The sequence below is a fragment of the Narcine bancroftii genome, chromosome 9 (assembly GCF_036971445.1).
Source record: "Narcine bancroftii isolate sNarBan1 chromosome 9, sNarBan1.hap1, whole genome shotgun sequence".
Taxonomy (NCBI): Eukaryota; Metazoa; Chordata; class Chondrichthyes; order Torpediniformes; family Narcinidae; genus Narcine; species Narcine bancroftii.
Window position 1 is genome coordinate 73,764,890 of NC_091477.1, and position 17,617 is coordinate 73,782,506.

At 44.4% G+C, this 17,617-nt stretch overlaps 1 protein-coding gene across 11 annotated transcripts in view; it reads right to left on the reverse strand.

Moving 5' to 3' along the window:
• The window catches only part of LOC138742284 (ephrin type-B receptor 1), a 507,783-nt gene that overhangs the window by 105,132 nt on the left and 385,034 nt on the right, over window positions 1-17,617 (reverse strand). For 9 of the 11 annotated variants that reach the window (XM_069896465.1, XM_069896467.1, XM_069896473.1 and 6 more), the window contains 2 exons: window positions 11,109-11,233; window positions 6,789-6,884 (listed from right to left, as the gene is read on the reverse strand). In XM_069896465.1, coding sequence (XP_069752566.1) covers window positions 6,789-6,884; window positions 11,109-11,233 — 221 coding nt within the window. The remainder of the gene's footprint in view (window positions 1-6,788; window positions 6,885-11,108; window positions 11,234-17,617) is intronic. The other 2 variants (XM_069896471.1, XM_069896476.1) reach the window with 1 other exon arrangement.

The window sequence follows — 17,617 nt, forward strand, 5'->3', positions numbered from 1 at the left end:
TTACCCTGCAGGTTGTGAGATTGACAAGTGGTATCCTGTAACTGAGTAAATTATTCCAAAAATATTTGTATATTTATTTTAAAAGTAAAACATGAAAGTCTGCAGACACTGTGGTTGAAGTAAAATCTCAATGCTGGAGAAACTCAGCAGATCAAATAGTGCACTTTATACAGTTAAATAACAAACATTTTGACTTGCTGAGTTTCCACAACATTGTGATTTTACTGTATATTTACTTTATATCTGTGATTTAAGATTGTATTGAGATCTGCAGAGGTGAAGAGTTCGAAAGAAATGCAGACAAATGGGGTTAGGTCAGCATGGAGGAATTGGGTCGAAGGACTGGTTACATTTAGTATGACTCCAAGATAATTGATCCATTGAAAATTGGAGATCGCCAAAGGTTGCAACAAGTGCCAATGAGCTGGAGCACAAGATTTTCAAGGTTGTGTCATGTGATTCAAGACAGAGATAGAGTCACCATTAACAGATGTCAGATTTATACCCAGAGTACATACATGACATCACATACAACCCTGAGATTCCTTTTCCCTGCGGGTGCGGCAGAATTACCACTATTTGGATAGCGCAAAAAATAAACTGTACACTGTGTAAAACATGTACACAACGGGGAGGTAGGGAGGGTGGGATGGGAGGAGGGGGGGGGGGGAGAAAATGACACTGTATATATTTGAAAAGGAAAATGTATGTATCATGGTCAATGTGGTTTATGGTGTGAAAAATAACAAAATTTTTTAAAAAAAGTGCATGTAAGAGTCCTCAAATGAGCCTCTGATTGAGTTTGTCATTGAGGAGTCTGCTGGTGGAGGGATAGCAGCTGTTCCTGAACCTGGTGGTGTGAGTCTTGAGGCAGCTATACCTCTTTCTTGATGGCAGCAGTGAGAACAGAGAGTGTGCTGGGTGGTGAGGGTCTTTGATGATTGCTGATGAATGCTTACAGGTAGTATTCACTGTAGATGTACTCAATAGTGGGGAGGGTTTTGCCTGTGATGTCCTGGGCTGCGTCCACTACCTTTCGGAGGGGTTTATGCTCAGGGGTATTGGTGTTTCCATACCGGTCCGTGATTCAGCTGGTCAGCACACTTTCCGCCACACCTCTGTAGAAATTTGCCAAAGTTTCTGATGTCATACCAAACCTCCGCAAACTAGGCGCTGACGTGCTTTCTTCACGAAGCCATTGTTGTGCTGGGTCCAGGATAGATCCTCCGAGATAGTGACTCCCAAGAATTTAAATTTGCTCACCCTCTCTACCACTGATCCCCCAATGATCACTGGATTGTACACCTCTCTTTTTCCCTTCCTTAAGTCAACAAACAGCTCTTTAGTTTTGGTGACATTGAATGAGAAATTGTTGTTGGAGCACCATTCAGCCAAGTTTTCAATCTCCATCCTGTGTGCTGACTCATCCCCTGCCTTTATACAACCCACTCTCGTGGTATTTTAAGCAAATTTGTAGATGGTGTTATTGTTGAACTGAGCCCCACAGTCGTAGGTGTAAAGTGAGTAGAGCACGGGCTAAGAGCTGGGGCACTAATGGAGATTGTGGAGGGTTCTTAACAACCTTAACTGATTGGTAAGAACAGTAATAATGAATGTACTATTTGCAGGGTTAATAGCAGGTGTGTTCGTTCAAGAGACTCTGGCAAGCACTGCTTGAGGGGGCTTTGCAAAAGTGCCCACCTGGTCCAATTGCATCTGAACCATAGCAATGTTAGCAAGGACTGATGCATCAGGGACAGAACAGTTTGATCACCTTGGCTCACTTCAATCCCAATCTGAATGAGGGTGCGGACCCAGATAGTCAACTGTTCTTCCTCTCCCATGGATGGTGCTCAACCTGTGGGTTTCCTCCAGCAGACTGCGTGCTGCTCAAGATTCCGCCATCTGTTCTCTTTTGCGAGTTCCCAGTGACAACACTTGGACAGGATGGTAGCCCATCATCTTTGTGATGGCACTGCAATAGTGCAGGTCCTTCCTGCTGCATGGGAGCTAGTTCTGGGTCTCAGACCTTGCTCTGCTCTTCATCCTCTGTTTAAATCGTCTTCAATTTCCACCCAAAACATTGAGGTTAGCTGGAACAAGCTTTGGGAGATTGAATGGAGCAGTTTTAACACAAATGTTTTCCACAATGGGTTTGCCGATGACAACAGCCTGGGCAACTCTCTCAGGAAACTGTTTAGAACAAGAAAATTTGCCGATGCTGGGGTCAAGTGCAGTCCACAAAGGTGCTGGAGAAACACAATTGGTCACGCAGCATCCATAGGACGTAAAAACCAGTCAATGTTTCAATGCTGATGAAGACATCAAGCCCGAAACATTGGCTGCTCTTTACTTCCCATGGATGCTGCGTGACCAATTGTGTTTCTCCAGCACCTTTGTGGACTGCAGTTGACTCCTGCTGAGTTTGTCCAGCACCTTTGTGCATTGTATATCCATCAGGCAATTGGCTGCCATGTTGTCCATAGGCAGACTGGGAATGGGAAAGGTGCCGAAGAAAGGGAACCTATTGCTTTACTTGGCCCAAATTATCTCACTGGGTACCCAGTGACACAACATACATCCCAGCACAGATCTGAGGCCCAAATGGCTCTGGAATGGGTGCAATAAATGTTGGTTCTTGATTTAGATGCCATGTTGGATGCATCACTTTAATTAGAAAGAGCAACCACATGAATGAATTGGAGGAATTTCTAGGCTAGAATGATTAATTACACATTGCCTTTAGTTTCAGCAAAGCTCTGCCTAATTAGAAACTAATTAGCCATTAATGCGTAGAACGGTTTATCAAGCTTTATATCAGCTGACTTGAAGCAGAGGTTTGCATTTTCCATGCTTGTCAGTGATGGGTAGCTAATGCAATCATAGATCAGACAAACACTGCATGCCAATTTGATGATAATGAAACGATTTGGTTTGGAACGGGGGTACATTACCCTCCTTGTTTGCTGCTTTGTCCTCTACAAAGGTTGGCTGAGGGCTGAATATGGAGGTGCTCTACCCCTGAACTCAACTGTGTCCACCTGGTCCAACAAATCCTGGCCACACAATCAACTGACAATGTGAGTTTGATGAAGGATGAGGTGACATAGAAGAGATAGATAAGATTAACTAGGGCTTAGGTAGGGTGGACAGTCAGCATCTCTCTCCTGGGGCAACAATAGTAAATACCAGAGGACATCTGTTTAAGGTGAGTGGAGGAAACTTTTAAAGAGATATCAGCGGTAAGATTTTTACACAAGGAATGGTGGGTGCCTGGAATGCAGTGGAGGCTGGTACAATCAGGACGTTTGAAATACTTTTGGATAGGCACATGGATGTAAGAAAAATGTGGGTCATGGATGTGAGGTAGGGAAGGATTGGATTGTTGCGGAGTAGGTTTACCCAGGTCAGTCCAACATCTAGGGCTGAAGGGCCTGTTCTATGTGCTGTGAAGACTAAAGTGTAGTGTTAGCAAGACATGTCAGCGGCAGAGCGTTTCGGATTCAGACTTGCATAACTTCAATCCCCGTAAGTTACACCATGACCCATCAGTTGCTCTTTGGCTCTTTGAAAGAGAATTACAATCAGTCCTGTAACAAGTAATCTGCTGGAGGAACTTAGTGGCTCAAGCAGCATGAGTATGAGAGAAAGAGTGGTAAAGATTATCAAGGCATCCAATTAGTCAGGGTATCAAAGTATATGAGGAAAAGGGCAGAAATTGGAATGTGCTGTGAGAATAGTTGAGCTCATGGTGGAGTGGTAGAGCAGACTCAATGGGCTGAATGGCCTACCTCTGTTCCTTGATCTTGTGATGCGGGGCTTCAGCCTGAAGTGTCGGCCCTTCTGTATCTCCAACTGATGCTGCTCTATCTGCTGAGCTCCTCCAGCAGATTGTTTGCAGCTCCAGATTCCGCCACCTGCCATTCCCAGGTGTTTCTCAACAACCCTATTCCCCTGCTCTTTCTCAATGGCCCCTATAATTCCCTGACAGTTATTTATCCAGTTCTTTTCAGGAAATCACTGCTGAAACCATCATTCCCTTTCCCGTCATAATGATTTTTGCCACTCTGAATGACCAAACTAATTTTGCTCTGCCTCTCTCTTCACAGATGGTGCCTGACCTCTGAGTAGTTCTGGTATTTTCCAAGGTTACTCAACATAGAACAATACAGGCCCTTCAGCCCTCAATGTTGTGCTGACCCATATATTCCTTCCTAAAAAAAAGTACTAAACACTCCTTACCCCATAACCCACTATTTTTCTTTCATCCATGTGTGTATCTAAGAATCTCTTAAATGCCCCCAATGTTTCAACCTCCAACACCATCCCCAGGAAGACATTTCAGGCACCAAAAATTCTCTGAGTAAAAAACATATACATAATGTCTCCCCTAAACTTCCCTCCCCTAACTTTGTGCTCATGTCCTCTGGTATTTGCTGATCCTGCTCTGGGAAACAGGTGCTGGCTGCCCACCCTATTTATACCCTTTTTCCACTGTCACCTTGTCCCAGCAATTAACGGGGAATTAACTGGCCAAGGGTTCAGTGGAAAAGGAAAACAACCGGCACGCCGGTGCCAAATGATGTCAAATCACACCAGGGATTAATGGCCTCAACCCCTACTCATATCCCCAGCATCAGCTGATGCCTGTGTGTCAATTAAACCATTAGAAAAAGAACAGCAGAAAGTTATCCATTTCTGATTGAAGGTAGACACTCCTATCTCAGGGATAAGTTGTGTTCAGTGGAAAATTAGACAGTGTCCCGGTTAAAGGTGGCCCAGTGGAAACAGCACAAATAGCTTCCTAACCCAGGACACTGCATGGCCAATTAACAGGGATACTAATGAAAAAATGGGCTTCTGACTCTCATAATCTTGTAGACCTCTATCAAGTCTCCTCTCATCCTTCTACACACCAAAGAGAAAAGTCCCAGCTCTGTAAACCCTGGCTCATAAAACTTGTTTCCCAATCTAGGCAACATCCTGGTAAATCTCCTCTGCTCCATCTCCATAGCTTCCACATCCTTCCTATAATGAGGTGACTAGAACTGAACACAATACTCAAAGTGTGGTTTTACCAGAGATTTGTAGAGTTGCAACATGACTTCTCTACTCCGGATTTCAACCCCGCTATTAATGAATCCCAGCATCCCATAGGCCTTCTTAACTATCCTATCAACCTGTGTGGCAACCTTGAGGGATGTATGGATTTGAACCCCAAGGTCCCACTAATCATCCACAAAGTACATCTATCAAAAGTAAAATGTGCTAATTAAACCTGTTGCCTCTCCTCACTACCTTCCCTCCTGCCTTCTCAAGGTCTTACTCCATTTCCAATTTTACTTGTGTGAGGTCTTACCCTTTGGGAGGCCACGTTAGGGGAATGTATGTATTCAGTGGATCTTAAAAGCATCAATCTGCAGAGGGATTTGGGCATCCATTTCAAGAGTTCATTAAACGTGGTCATCCAAGTGGATAGGGTGGGAAAGAAGGCGTATGGAATGTTTGGCTTCATTAAGCAGGACATTGGGTATAAAAATAAGGAAAGCACGTTGCAGCTATGGTTGCAGTTGGAGAATTATGTGCAATTCTTGTCGCTTCATTACGGGAAGGACAAGGAGGCTTTGGAAAGGGCACAGAAGAGATTAACCAGGACGTTGCCCGATTATGGGGGCAGAAGTCTTGGGAGAGGTTGGAGAAAAAGGATCTTTTCTCTGAAATGTCAGAAGCTGAGGGAGACTTGATAGAGGTTTTTAAAATCTGGGTGAAAGCATCGCACACAAGAGGACGTGCATTTAAAGTAAGGAGGAGGAAGTTTAAGGGGCCAAATATTTTTCATAGAGAGTGGTGAATGCCTGGACATGACTATCAGGAAGAAAACATCATAGCTATGTTTCAGAGGTATCCAGACAGACACATGAATATGAAGGGGACAGAGGGATATTGATCACATGCAAGCAGTAGAGTCTCAGTTTAATCTGGACATCATCTTTGGTCTATATATGTGGGCCAAAGGGCCTGTCCTTGTGCTGTACTGTACCGTGGTCTGTCATTTCTGCTCTGGATCTGAAAAGAGGCTGAGAATGGTATGGGCGGAGTTTTCCTCAAGGTAGCTTGGTTAGTGTCACGGCTAATGCAAGACTATCACAGCGCCAGTGCCCTGGGCTCTAATATGTCGCTGTCGGTAAGGAATTTGTAGGTTCTCCCCATATCTTGTGCAGGTTTGCACCATGAATTCTGGTTTCCTTCTACATTTGAAGGTAGTCAATTAATCAGTCACATTGGATGTATTTGGGTGGCTTGGGCTTATGGGCCAGAGGGGCCTGTTATCATGCTGTGTCCCTGAACCTAACAAAAAAAATTGTGCATTTCCAAAACTTTGTATTCCTCACTGACTGTTAAATCGATGTTGTTACAATGGATTTCCTGTCTGTTCAAGAATAAGACCAAGGTATGAGGGATGTTCTTCAAGCATGCCAGGGGATCTCTTAAATCTTTGTAAGAGGGCAGAAAGACAGTTAATCAAATAACTTTCCTGTCCTGCACCAGGCTCCCTATCCAGGTCTGGAAATGTCATTGTTCGATTGTGAAGGCAATCCCGAGAACGTGGTGTGGACCCGATGCCTTTCCGGGAGAATGTTCAGCACAAAAAGGTCACAAATTTAAATAAATAATTCCACTCCGCAAAACTGGAGCATCTGGAGAAAAGCCGCACGGGTCATGGGGAGAACAGCGGAGGATTCAAACCTGGGCCAGTGGTGCTGCAATAGCATTATGCTAACTGCTACCTTAATTGTGTTTCCAGATGGAGACAATAATGATGACCCAATGGGTTGAAGACCGAATGGTTTTCCACTGCGCTGTCCAAAGACATACATTCGGACCTGAAAGGAATAGGCGGAACGGGCTTTTGACTAAAGACTTTGCTGTCAATGTCATTAAAAGTCAAACACTCTTGAGAAGTATGAGATAAAAATCTAACTGCAAATTACCAGCACATTGTAAATGGCTGTAATTCCTTAATAACCAGCATTTTAAGCCATTATGTTCACTCTGCAGGAAGTACAAATAGTTTCCTTGTCTGTTGGACATCAAAAGATGCAGGAGAATATTTGATGCAAAAATTTTAAATCAAAGCAATACACCTAAAAGGAACAAAAATCACTCTGACTGTCATCAGATCAATACTTCTGCTGAAGGCATTCTTACTGAATGCATATTTGGAATTGACTTGTTAAAGGTCAATATTTTACTTGCACTCCAATTTGGGGCGATGTAGTCTCAGGACAGCAGAATGCCTCGTGCTTACAAAGGAAATTACACATTTATGAGGATGGGAGGAGGGGGATGAAATGGGCAAGAAATCCCAAGTGCAGCACAAATCTCCAGCAACCACAACATTCATCAGCATTGCTCGAGAAGGTGGTTCTGCTGGAGCTCTCTGCCACTTCGGCCAGTAGGATATAAGAGGAAATGATCCAAGTGGGATAGCAGAGGATAAGCATTTTGTGAGGGGGTAGAGGTTTAGCAGAGAAGTTTGATTTCCTCCACACAGAGTGGTGGGGGCCTCGAACGAGCTGCCAGGAGTAGTGTTTATGGGGCATCTCATTAGATGCATGAGGGATCTGGATCATGCGCTGGCAGCAGAGATTTTGTTTGACTTGGGCGTCATATCCAGCACAGACATTGTGGGCTGAAGGGCCTGTTCCTGTTCTGGTTTAATTTAAATTTAAAATTTAAATTTATTTTTTAATTTGGATGTACTGGATGGTAACAGGCCCTTTTGGGTGCCACCCAATTACATCCCATTGACCTACAACCCCTGTACATTTTTGAAGGGTGGGAGGAAACCGGAATCTGTCCCACCTTCCCGGGGAAAACTCACGCAGACACAGTGAGAACGTACAAACTCCTTACAGAAAGTGTGGGGTTCGAACCCCACTGGCGTTGTAACAGTGTTGTATCAGCAGTGCTCCCCAATTTAGCCTTCAGCTTCAGCCACCTCTGCAAAGAAACTTTAATGGATGGTCAACAGCTTCTTAATCTGCTCAGATGGCCACATAAGCTAGGGGAGTGACTTAATTGAGGTGTTTAAGATTATGAAGGGACAGCCAGCACCTTTTATCCTGGAACAACAGCAGTCAATATCAGAAGATGTCTAAGTTGAGTGGAGGCAAGCTTATGGGAGATGCCAGAGCTAGGTTTATTTACACAGAAGGTGGTGGGTGGCTAGAACGCATTGCCAGGGGTGGTGGCGGAGGCTGGTACAATGGGGCCATTCAAAAGACTCAGGGAGAGCTAAGGATGTAAGGAAAATAGAAGGTCATGGGTGTGAGGTATGGAAGGGTTAGATTGTTGTGGGGTAGGTTTACACAGGTCGATACGACATTGTGAGTGGAAGGGCCTGTTGGGCGTTGTAATATGATGTGTTCTCCAACAAGTGCAGGAATGGAAAATATCTACTGCTTGAGAATTAGACCACTTGACAACCTGGTCTGTAGACTTGGCCATGAACTACCAGTGGATTTTTCAAAAAATGAGCCATTGATGGATGCACCTTAGCAGATACACATAAGAAATAGCAGGAATTGGCCATCCGGCCCGTCGAGCCTGTTCTGCAATTCAATGAGATCACGGTTGTTCTTATCATTGACTAAACTCCACCCACCTGCCTTTCCACCAAAGGCTGCGATCTGAAAGCAATTTCCCAGTGAAACTTTGCATCACACTTATTAATTTTATCCAGTAATGTTAAAGGTATTGCTGGCTCTCTGAATGACGCAGTTTAGCATATCTCTGTGCCCCAGACACTAATCCTGCTCAGAATGATTGGTTGAGAGCTTCGTCTGATCTCTTGTCAACTAGAAAATGACTTTAGGGCACTCTCAGCCCAATTTTAATGATTAAATTGTGCCTCAAAATATCACTATCTCTTGGGAGTCTCTCCAGAATGGCTGCTACAGGAAAAAAAAAAGTGGAAAAGAAATTTATTTTAAGATGGAATTAAAACACAATCACAAAGCCAGCCAGAACTTTTCCCCCCTCTGGACCTAACCATTGCAGCTTTGGATGCCAAACATGAAGAAAGGCATTGTATTCTCAGACATTGCGACACTTGATTGAACATCTTCGATAAACGATATCAAATTATACCTCTGTTATTCTGTCAATCAACTCAGTTGTGTTTAGCAGATGCAATTTTCCTTGAAAATGTGGCGTGCTGGCCAATCTGTTGATTATAGAATTGTCAAGAGGCCTCATGGTTAAAATGGTGACTGGGAGAGGGTACGACAGGGACAAAGAGGAATTTCTTTTGGGAGACACCTTTTTGGGATTGTGGATTGCTTTAACAGAAAGAATAAAAAGAAGACCAAAAAAAGAAAATATTTTAATGAAGATTGGCTGACTCTGAAGCACAGAGAACTGTCTGATCAGGCCAGTTACTTGGTCATAGAGCCGTTCAGTGTGGAAACAGGCTTTCCCCAACCTGACCACGCTGACCAAGATGTTCCCACCCACACTAGTCTCACTTACCTGCATGGCCCTTATCCCTCTAAACCCATCCTATCCATGTATCTGTCCATTTTTTTCTCAAACATTTCAATTGTACCTGCCTCAACCATCACCTCCGGCAGCACGTTCCATACAACCACCATCTTCTGCGTCAAAAAAAAAAGGATCCCTCAAGTGGCTTTTAAATCAAGCTCCCCTCACCTTAAACCAGGGGCATAGACCATAATATGGGGAGGGGAGCTTGGAGGTAATGTTGCTTCCATGAATCTAGAGCCTTTACCCCTCATGACAGAAAGAGCTGCAGGCTTGAATGATGCTGCATGGAGGTCTTGGCGAATTACAGCTGCTCAAATTCATATACCCACATACTTTGACTCTATCACAACATTCAGCGAAGTATTCCGGGCTCGAACAACTAGGTAAGAAAACCCTTCTTCATCTCCCTCACTGCCCTTCTTGTCTGCACCATAACCTATTCCTCCGACGAGAGGAGATGATCTTTCCCTGGTCATTATTCATACTTGCAGTGAACTGGGATTCACTGGGAGAGAGCTGTATTGATGACGGGTACTGCCTCTTGGCTCTATCCCTGTTTACCCATATATAATCCTGGTCTTCCGCCTAAATCCTAGAACCCCCCTGAAGCCGACTTGTTAACCCTACCATTGTTGAAAGCTAATAAAAGCGTTTGTTCTCCCTCTAGTCGTGTGAGAGCTTTTATCTACGCTAAATACTTTTGACAATTCTAAAATGTCCTCTTTCCATTAGTTTTGCTCCTTGTTACAATTTGTAATTAGATCACAAATTCCTTCATAACTGCTTTACAACAAGAAGGTTCTCATGGCACTCAAAAGTTGCATTTCTTAAATGGTAGCTGATGTGTTTTTTTAAACCTTGGGGTGGGGGAGGGGTCCGGGCTCAAGATGGTGGTGTCCACGCTCATCAGCTCAGATTATGAGGGTTGCAGGCTCTGGGGGAGCAGTGGACTGGCACAGGGCACCAGATCACATGCCCCTCATCCCCTGCAGAGGAGCAGTGGCTTTGGGGGAGACCACAGGACCAGCGAGGGACTTGGCGGCTGGACTCTTGACTCATGGGAACCGGGTGTTGGGACTGGGATCCGTGAGGGTGCAATGACGATCAGAGCTCCCGAAGGGCCTTGGGCGCCGACAGCTCTCTGAGCATATCAGGGGTCGGAAAGCAGAGGATGAGAAGGGATATTTGGACATATGGAGCTCGAATTCACCACTGTGCGGCTAATGGGGGTACAGGAAGCAGGGCCGACAGACACACGGTAGTTCTAAAGGGACTCACTTTTCCTTCTTTGTTGCCAGGCTAGTCTAGTGTTTGCCTTATCCTGCAGGAAATTGCTGACAAATACTTTGCATTATGCACAAAACGATAAAGGAATCGTTGTGGCACAAGCTGCTTATTCTTTTAAGAGATGTTATAAATGTGATCCAAGGTTTCTATTGAGTGGGTCAAAAAACACGATGGATGCTCATGCAAAAATTCAAACATTGAACTATCATCAAAACCAACTGGGACAGCTATAATATAACAAACAGGCACTGTCTATTAAAGCATCACTGTACCTTTTCATAGTATCGTAGCTCGTAGTCCAAAATGATTCCATTGGGCTGATCAGGTTGAGGCCAGGACAGGGTGATGCTATGCATCGTGGAGCCCACCTGGTGCATGATGGGAACCGTGGAGGGAGCTGCAAAAAAAAATGTCAGGGCAGAAGGGAATTAGCCTGTGTCTTTTTTCAAAGAGAAGCCACCCTTTTCAAGTTCAAGTACAATAAGGCGAACAGAACGTGAGAGATTCCACCGTGGCTTGGAGCTAGAGTCATTGCTGCAACCATGTGTGCCTCCATTTTTGAAACATTTACACCCAACCACTTCTTCCCAGTCTCATTTAAAAATAATCTAAATTCTGGGCATCCACAACTGCATATCCAGCCATAATGCTAACTGCTAACAGAACAGTTCTGAGGAAATCTGAAGGCATCTGGTAACAAATGATGGTCAGGGAATATTCTACAAAGAACTTTAGATCTCCTCTCCCCTCCCTCCCAAAAATAAATACATCAAAAATGTCACTCAGTGTTGAAGAAGGGGGAGAGGTATAATTTTTCTCGCAGTCAGTGATGTGTGTGGCTCAATTTCCACTTCCACACTGTTGCAGAACACCCCTGCTGGGAACTCGATTTTGCCCAAATTGGTTCAGATTGTTCTGCAATGGGTTTTATGTTCAGGTCAGCTGAACAACTTCCTGAAATGGGTAACCAGTTCACTACCGGTTGCAAAATTCATGGCACTAAAGGTGAAGAACTGGGCTGAATGGGATCTGACTCCAGTGAAGGGTTTTGGCCCAAAACATCAGCTAACTATTGCCTTCCACGGATCCTACCTGACCCACTGACTTCCTCCAACACTTTGTGAGTTTCCCCACTATATAATTGTTTGGTGCTTTCTAAGGATCCATGGGGCATATCCGCGGGAATTAGGGCTTCTTGTTGTGAGCTGTACATGTTGGGAGAAAAGTGGGGAAACAGATGGTTTGCCCAATTTGCCACATTTCACTGCTAGCAACAGTTTTTCATTTTGAATCTCTGCGTTTGCTTGGAAGCATTTGCATCCACCTTGTTAAATATAAAAACAGAAAGATCCAGAATACACACAATAGTTCAGTTCATATCCACAGAGAGATTTTTTAGGAGAACACTGAAAAACATGTGTGGGTAAGTGTGTTAAAATATTACAGGAACAAGAGCTGAGTAAAGAAATAAATCAAACAAACCAAAACCAAAAGAAACCCCATGGCAATTTTGGAACATCAGAGCATAAGAAACAGGAGCAGGAGTCGGCCTTCTGGTCCGTTGAGCCTGCTCCACCATTCACTAGATAGCAGTGATCTGGCTGTGGACTCACCTTACTGACCGTTTCCCGGTACCACGCAAACTGTGGTGATACAACCACTAGACTGTCCGTGACTGCCTGTGCCTGCCTGCATTCCTGCCTGCCTACTGCAGGGGGTGACCCACCGTACTGCAGGGAGGTAACCTGGGAGACTGGTTCCACCAGCCAATCACCGGCCCCAGATAAAGGTTCACGCCAGCACTTGGGCAGGAGTAGAGTACATGGAACCAGAACCTTGTGTGCAAGTTTTAAGCTAATTACAGCCTGTAGTTTGAGCTTGCTTGTTCGAACTGCGGTGCACCACACAAATATCAATCTAACTGTGGCTTAGATATATTTAATAGGGAAGCCTCCTCTTAGGCACAAGTCCTGCCAATTCAAGCTCAAGCCTTGTATTTCTGAGCTATCTGGTGGAATTATTGCACTGCTTTGAAATACAAAGGTGGTGTAGCATTGTAAGAAGTGTTTTTAAAAGATGTTCTCCTCTAGAATGGTGTACGCCGATCTATTATGCACTCGGACATTGACTGATCTGTTTTTCACCATCCAAGTCTCCAAGTCTTATCTGGTACTGTTTGAGATTTCCGGCATACATGGGTTACGTTGATATAATCCTGACAACCCTCAGCCTCTCTGGGAGCACCTGTTTGTGCTAGCGTAAGGCTTTGCGTGACAATGCGCTATGACGCACATGTACTCAGAATGATCCATAAGAATTTAAACAGCTGATATGAGGCAGGTATGAATCCAAAAGCCTTTACATTTTGATTTTTTTTCCCCCCAGCAATGTGTCCCTGCGTGTGTGTCTATAATCCATGGACGCAGGTGTTTGTGGGTCTCCACAGATGGAGGTGTGTGTCGATCTCCCATCCACAGAAGTTGTGTGCCCACAGATGGATTGTTGCATCCAATTCAGGAACTGACTGCAAATTTGACATAAATAAGCCCCTCCCCGAGCCGACAAAAACCGCTGCAACCACCCATCCATGCGCTCATCTGCTCAACCTCCAAAACGTTATGAACCTTAAACTCATGGTCCTGTAATGATCAACCTATGTATGTTCTGTTATGCCTTAATTCCAGATTTAAAGTAAGGTCTGAAATGACTCGGTACTCTCCCTCAGAAAACAAAAATGTACTAAGCAATAATACTCGGTCGTTGAATGATTGATTTGGAATTGAAACAGCAGAGGCTACATCTTTGATATTGTTCAAAGGATAAGGTACAATATCTATTGTTTGCACTTGTTCTAGGTTGAAAAATGTGATCACGTTTTCTTGAAGACGCATGACTTAGACATAGATATTGTGACTATGCAATTATGCCATTAACCTCATTGTTTTACGTTAATGATCTGTTGCATAATTAGTGCCCAAGGACTGAACACTATAACCATATATATTAAGATGTCAGCTCTGTTCAGCTATGACTAAACCACCTTGGAATGTGACTTGACCACCGCTTGGTCCACGTGCTATATGAATAAACCACTTGAGTGTTAGATCTCATTCTATCAAGTCATGTATGCCTTGTCTCTGTTCTTTTGACTGTGTACGTTAACTATGGGAACTTCAAACTACACTCCAGTACATAAAACTCTGTCTCCTGGCTTCCTACCACTGGCGGACATGCCTTCATCAAACTGGAGCTGAAGCTTCAGATTTCCCTCTCTGGCTCTCTCTTCCTTAAAACCAAAGACATGGGCCATTTTGCTGGTCCTCTTGGCTGGGGACATTTTGCAGTGTGGAAGTTTCTTTATCATACACAATCACTGTTATGGATACCACCAGGTTCATCTTGCACGTGTTACCTTTGGAGGGGTTTTCACTCATACATTTTCCCTCATGCTTTCCCCAATCAAGTAGAATTTGGGTTCAGAATTCAACTTCACAATTAAAGCTAGAACACAGAACAAACAGAGAACATAACATATTAAAGCACAGTATGGGCCCTTCAGCCCATGAGGTTGTGCCAAACTATGTAAACCTACAACACAAGAGTTAAACAAACAAGTCTGCGGGTGCTGGGATCTAGTGTAGTGCACAAAAGTGCTGGAGAAACACAGCAGGTTACACAGCATCCACAGGATATAAAAGGTGGTCAATTTTTCGGGCCTGAGTCCTTCGTTGGGAATGTGGAAAAACAAGTGTGGCGCCGGGAGAGGGGAGGGGGTGGGGTGAGGTGGGGGAGACATTGACTGCCTTGTACATCCGAGGGATGTTGCGAGACCTGCTGAGTTTCTCCAGCATGTTTGTGTATTCCACATCAGTCTCACCCTTCCCTTGCTCACATTCCATGATCCTCCATGTTTTTCAGAATCGTATGAATATCTTGATTGTACCAGCCTCCACCACCACCCCAGTAATGCGTTCCAGGCACCCACCTCTCCGTGGGTTAAAAAAACTACCTCTAAACTTTCCTCCGTTCAGCTTAAACCGATGTCCTCTGATATTGGCTATAGCTACCCTGGGTGGCCGGCAGTCTATCACTCGTAATCTTTTACACTTCCATTAAGTCACCACTCATCTTCCGATCCCCCAAAGAGAAAAGCGGGCGGTGTACACAGGAGCTACTTCTTACATACAGGAACGTTTTCCAAAAAGCGGTTGCTGCGCTGGAGAAAACGGAACTTATCCAGTTCAAAAATCCCTTCGATTCTAGTTGGGCTTTGAGTTGTAATGCAGCAATAAAACAGCCTCTTTGGCCTAGCCTATCCATAGCGCTTATTATGTTCCTAACTCCACTAAACTCACTTTCTCAGATTCAAGCTGGTTGGATGCTTCTGTAATTTAAATATTACAGCCAAAAATAAAGCAAAATTTTAATATCCATAAAATGGGCATCTACTTTCCTTTATTTCGCTCTTCCAACTGTTTCCTCTCCTACTCTCTGCACGATTCTCATGTGACTCACCCTGCCTATCCATTGGCTCATTCACATGCACGTCATTGTAACGGCTCACTCTGACCCCGCCTATGCGCTCCCAACAGTGGCTGGCTTGCATACGCACATCTCCTTCCGAGCGCGTCACTCTGAATGAGCAACTCGCGGTGCCAAATCCAGATAGGTACATGACCTCGACGCTTCTTCCTCAGGCAGTATGACTCAGATTCCAAACACTCTCCGGATGCAAAGTTCTTCCTTAGATCTCCTCTGAACCTCTCATCCCCTAATCCTGAACCTATCCCCTTACAGTGTGGACTGCGTTTTACTTGCTCCACTTATATATGGGCCAACTTGCTGAACTGTGTGCAAAACAATTTATTTTTTCACTGTGCATGTGATAATAAACTTGAACTTCTGATAGCTCTGCTCCAGAGTAAAGTTTACTGGCTCTTACCCTATCTATGGCCCTTTTAATTTTAAATACCTTTGATATTTAAGCAATCGGCCATTCAGCTCTTATAACCTGCTCCCTTGTTTAGTAAATTATGGCTGAGACTTCACCTCGGTATCAATTTTCCTCCATTCACCCTGTCTCCTATCATTCCATCGATAGTTGAAAATTGATTTGCCTTCTGACTGGAATTTACCAGTCAATGGATGAAGCAGTTTCTTCTTATCTTCGTCCTGAATGACCAGCTTCTCATTTTGACACTGTGTCTCAATGCCAAACCAGGTTGGGGGGGTGGGGTGGGGGGGGGTGGGGGGGGTGCGTGGGGAATGTCATCCCCGAATTTACTCTGTGAAGATCTGTAAGAATCTTGTATGTTCATTTTCCGAAGTTGTGGCTAGCAAACTCCCAGTCCACTTACCCCAAGACAAAACCCCATCTGGTGAGCCTTCACTTCTGTCTTCTTGTACCTTTCCTGAGATATGGAGACCAGAGTTACGTGCAATATTCTGGACGAGGTCTCACCAAGGCTCTGTCTAATGGGAGTGGGATGTCCTTGCTCTTGAACTCAAATTCTCTTTCAATGAAAGGCTAACCCACTCCCTAATTGCTTGCTGAATCTGAACACTAACACTTTTAATCTCACACCATTTAAATATAGTCCAATGTTCTATTTTGCCAAGCTGCAGAGAAAATCAGCAGGAAAATGGAGCTTCTTCTAACTGTCCATGATGAGTATTGGTCTGTCTGTCTCTCTCTCTCTGTCACAGAGTAAACCATTTGGTCCCTGAAAGGTGACCTGCCATTCAATATGGCAGCATGTTTAGCACAAGACTATTACAGCACCAGCAACCCGAGCTCAAATCCGGCGCTCCCTGTGTGGAGTTTGCATGTTCTCCCTGTGACTGTGCGGGTTTCCTCTGGGTGCTCTAGTTTCCTTCCAGAGACATACAAGGTCAGTCAGTAAATTGTGTTCACATGGGTGTAATTGGGGAGCATGGACTCATGGGCTAGAAGGGGGGCCCATTACTGAGGTGTATCTCTAAATTTAAGTGACTACACTCAACTGAATTGAAGTGATAAATTCACCAGCAGATCTTGGGGAAGGTCAGAGCACAGACAGCACCTGAGGTCAGGATGAAACCCTGCAGCTGTGAGGCAGCAGTTGTATCAGCTGTGCCTGGCCTCCATCCGAAGCCCAAATCACTTTGGGAACCCAGTACATTTTAAGCATTAAAGTTATAATTCCCTTACCTTTTTGTTCAGGCCAGCAAACTTTTTTCCATTTGTCGATGAAGGGCTCAAGCCCGAAACAACAGTTATGTATTTTTTTTAATCTTTGCTAGATAAAGAACACTGCTTGACTTGCCGAGTTTCTCCTGCATTGTGTTTTTACTTCAACCACGGTCTTTTACTTATAATTTTTTAAAACATACAGCACAGTTACAGGCCATTTTGGCCCACAAGTCTGTGCTGCCCAATTAACCTACAACCGCCCATATGTTTTTGAACGGTGGGAGGAAACTGGAGTCCCCGGGGAAAACCCATGCCGACATGGGGAGAGCATACAAACTCCTTACAGACAGCATGGGATTCGAACCCTGCTCCCAATCGCACGCGCTATAAACACACTGCGCTAACCGCTACGGCAACCGTACCACCCTAATAAACCATGCTAATTCCCACAAAGACAGCTTGGGGTTGTAACAATTGGCCAACCCATAGAAACTTGCTGCAGAATCTTGAACATCTTAACAGCTTGTTATAGAAATACAAAAACAAGGAGTGCAACTTGCCCCCAAAAAGGGATATAATCCCTGAAACAGCTGTCCAGACTGGGAGATG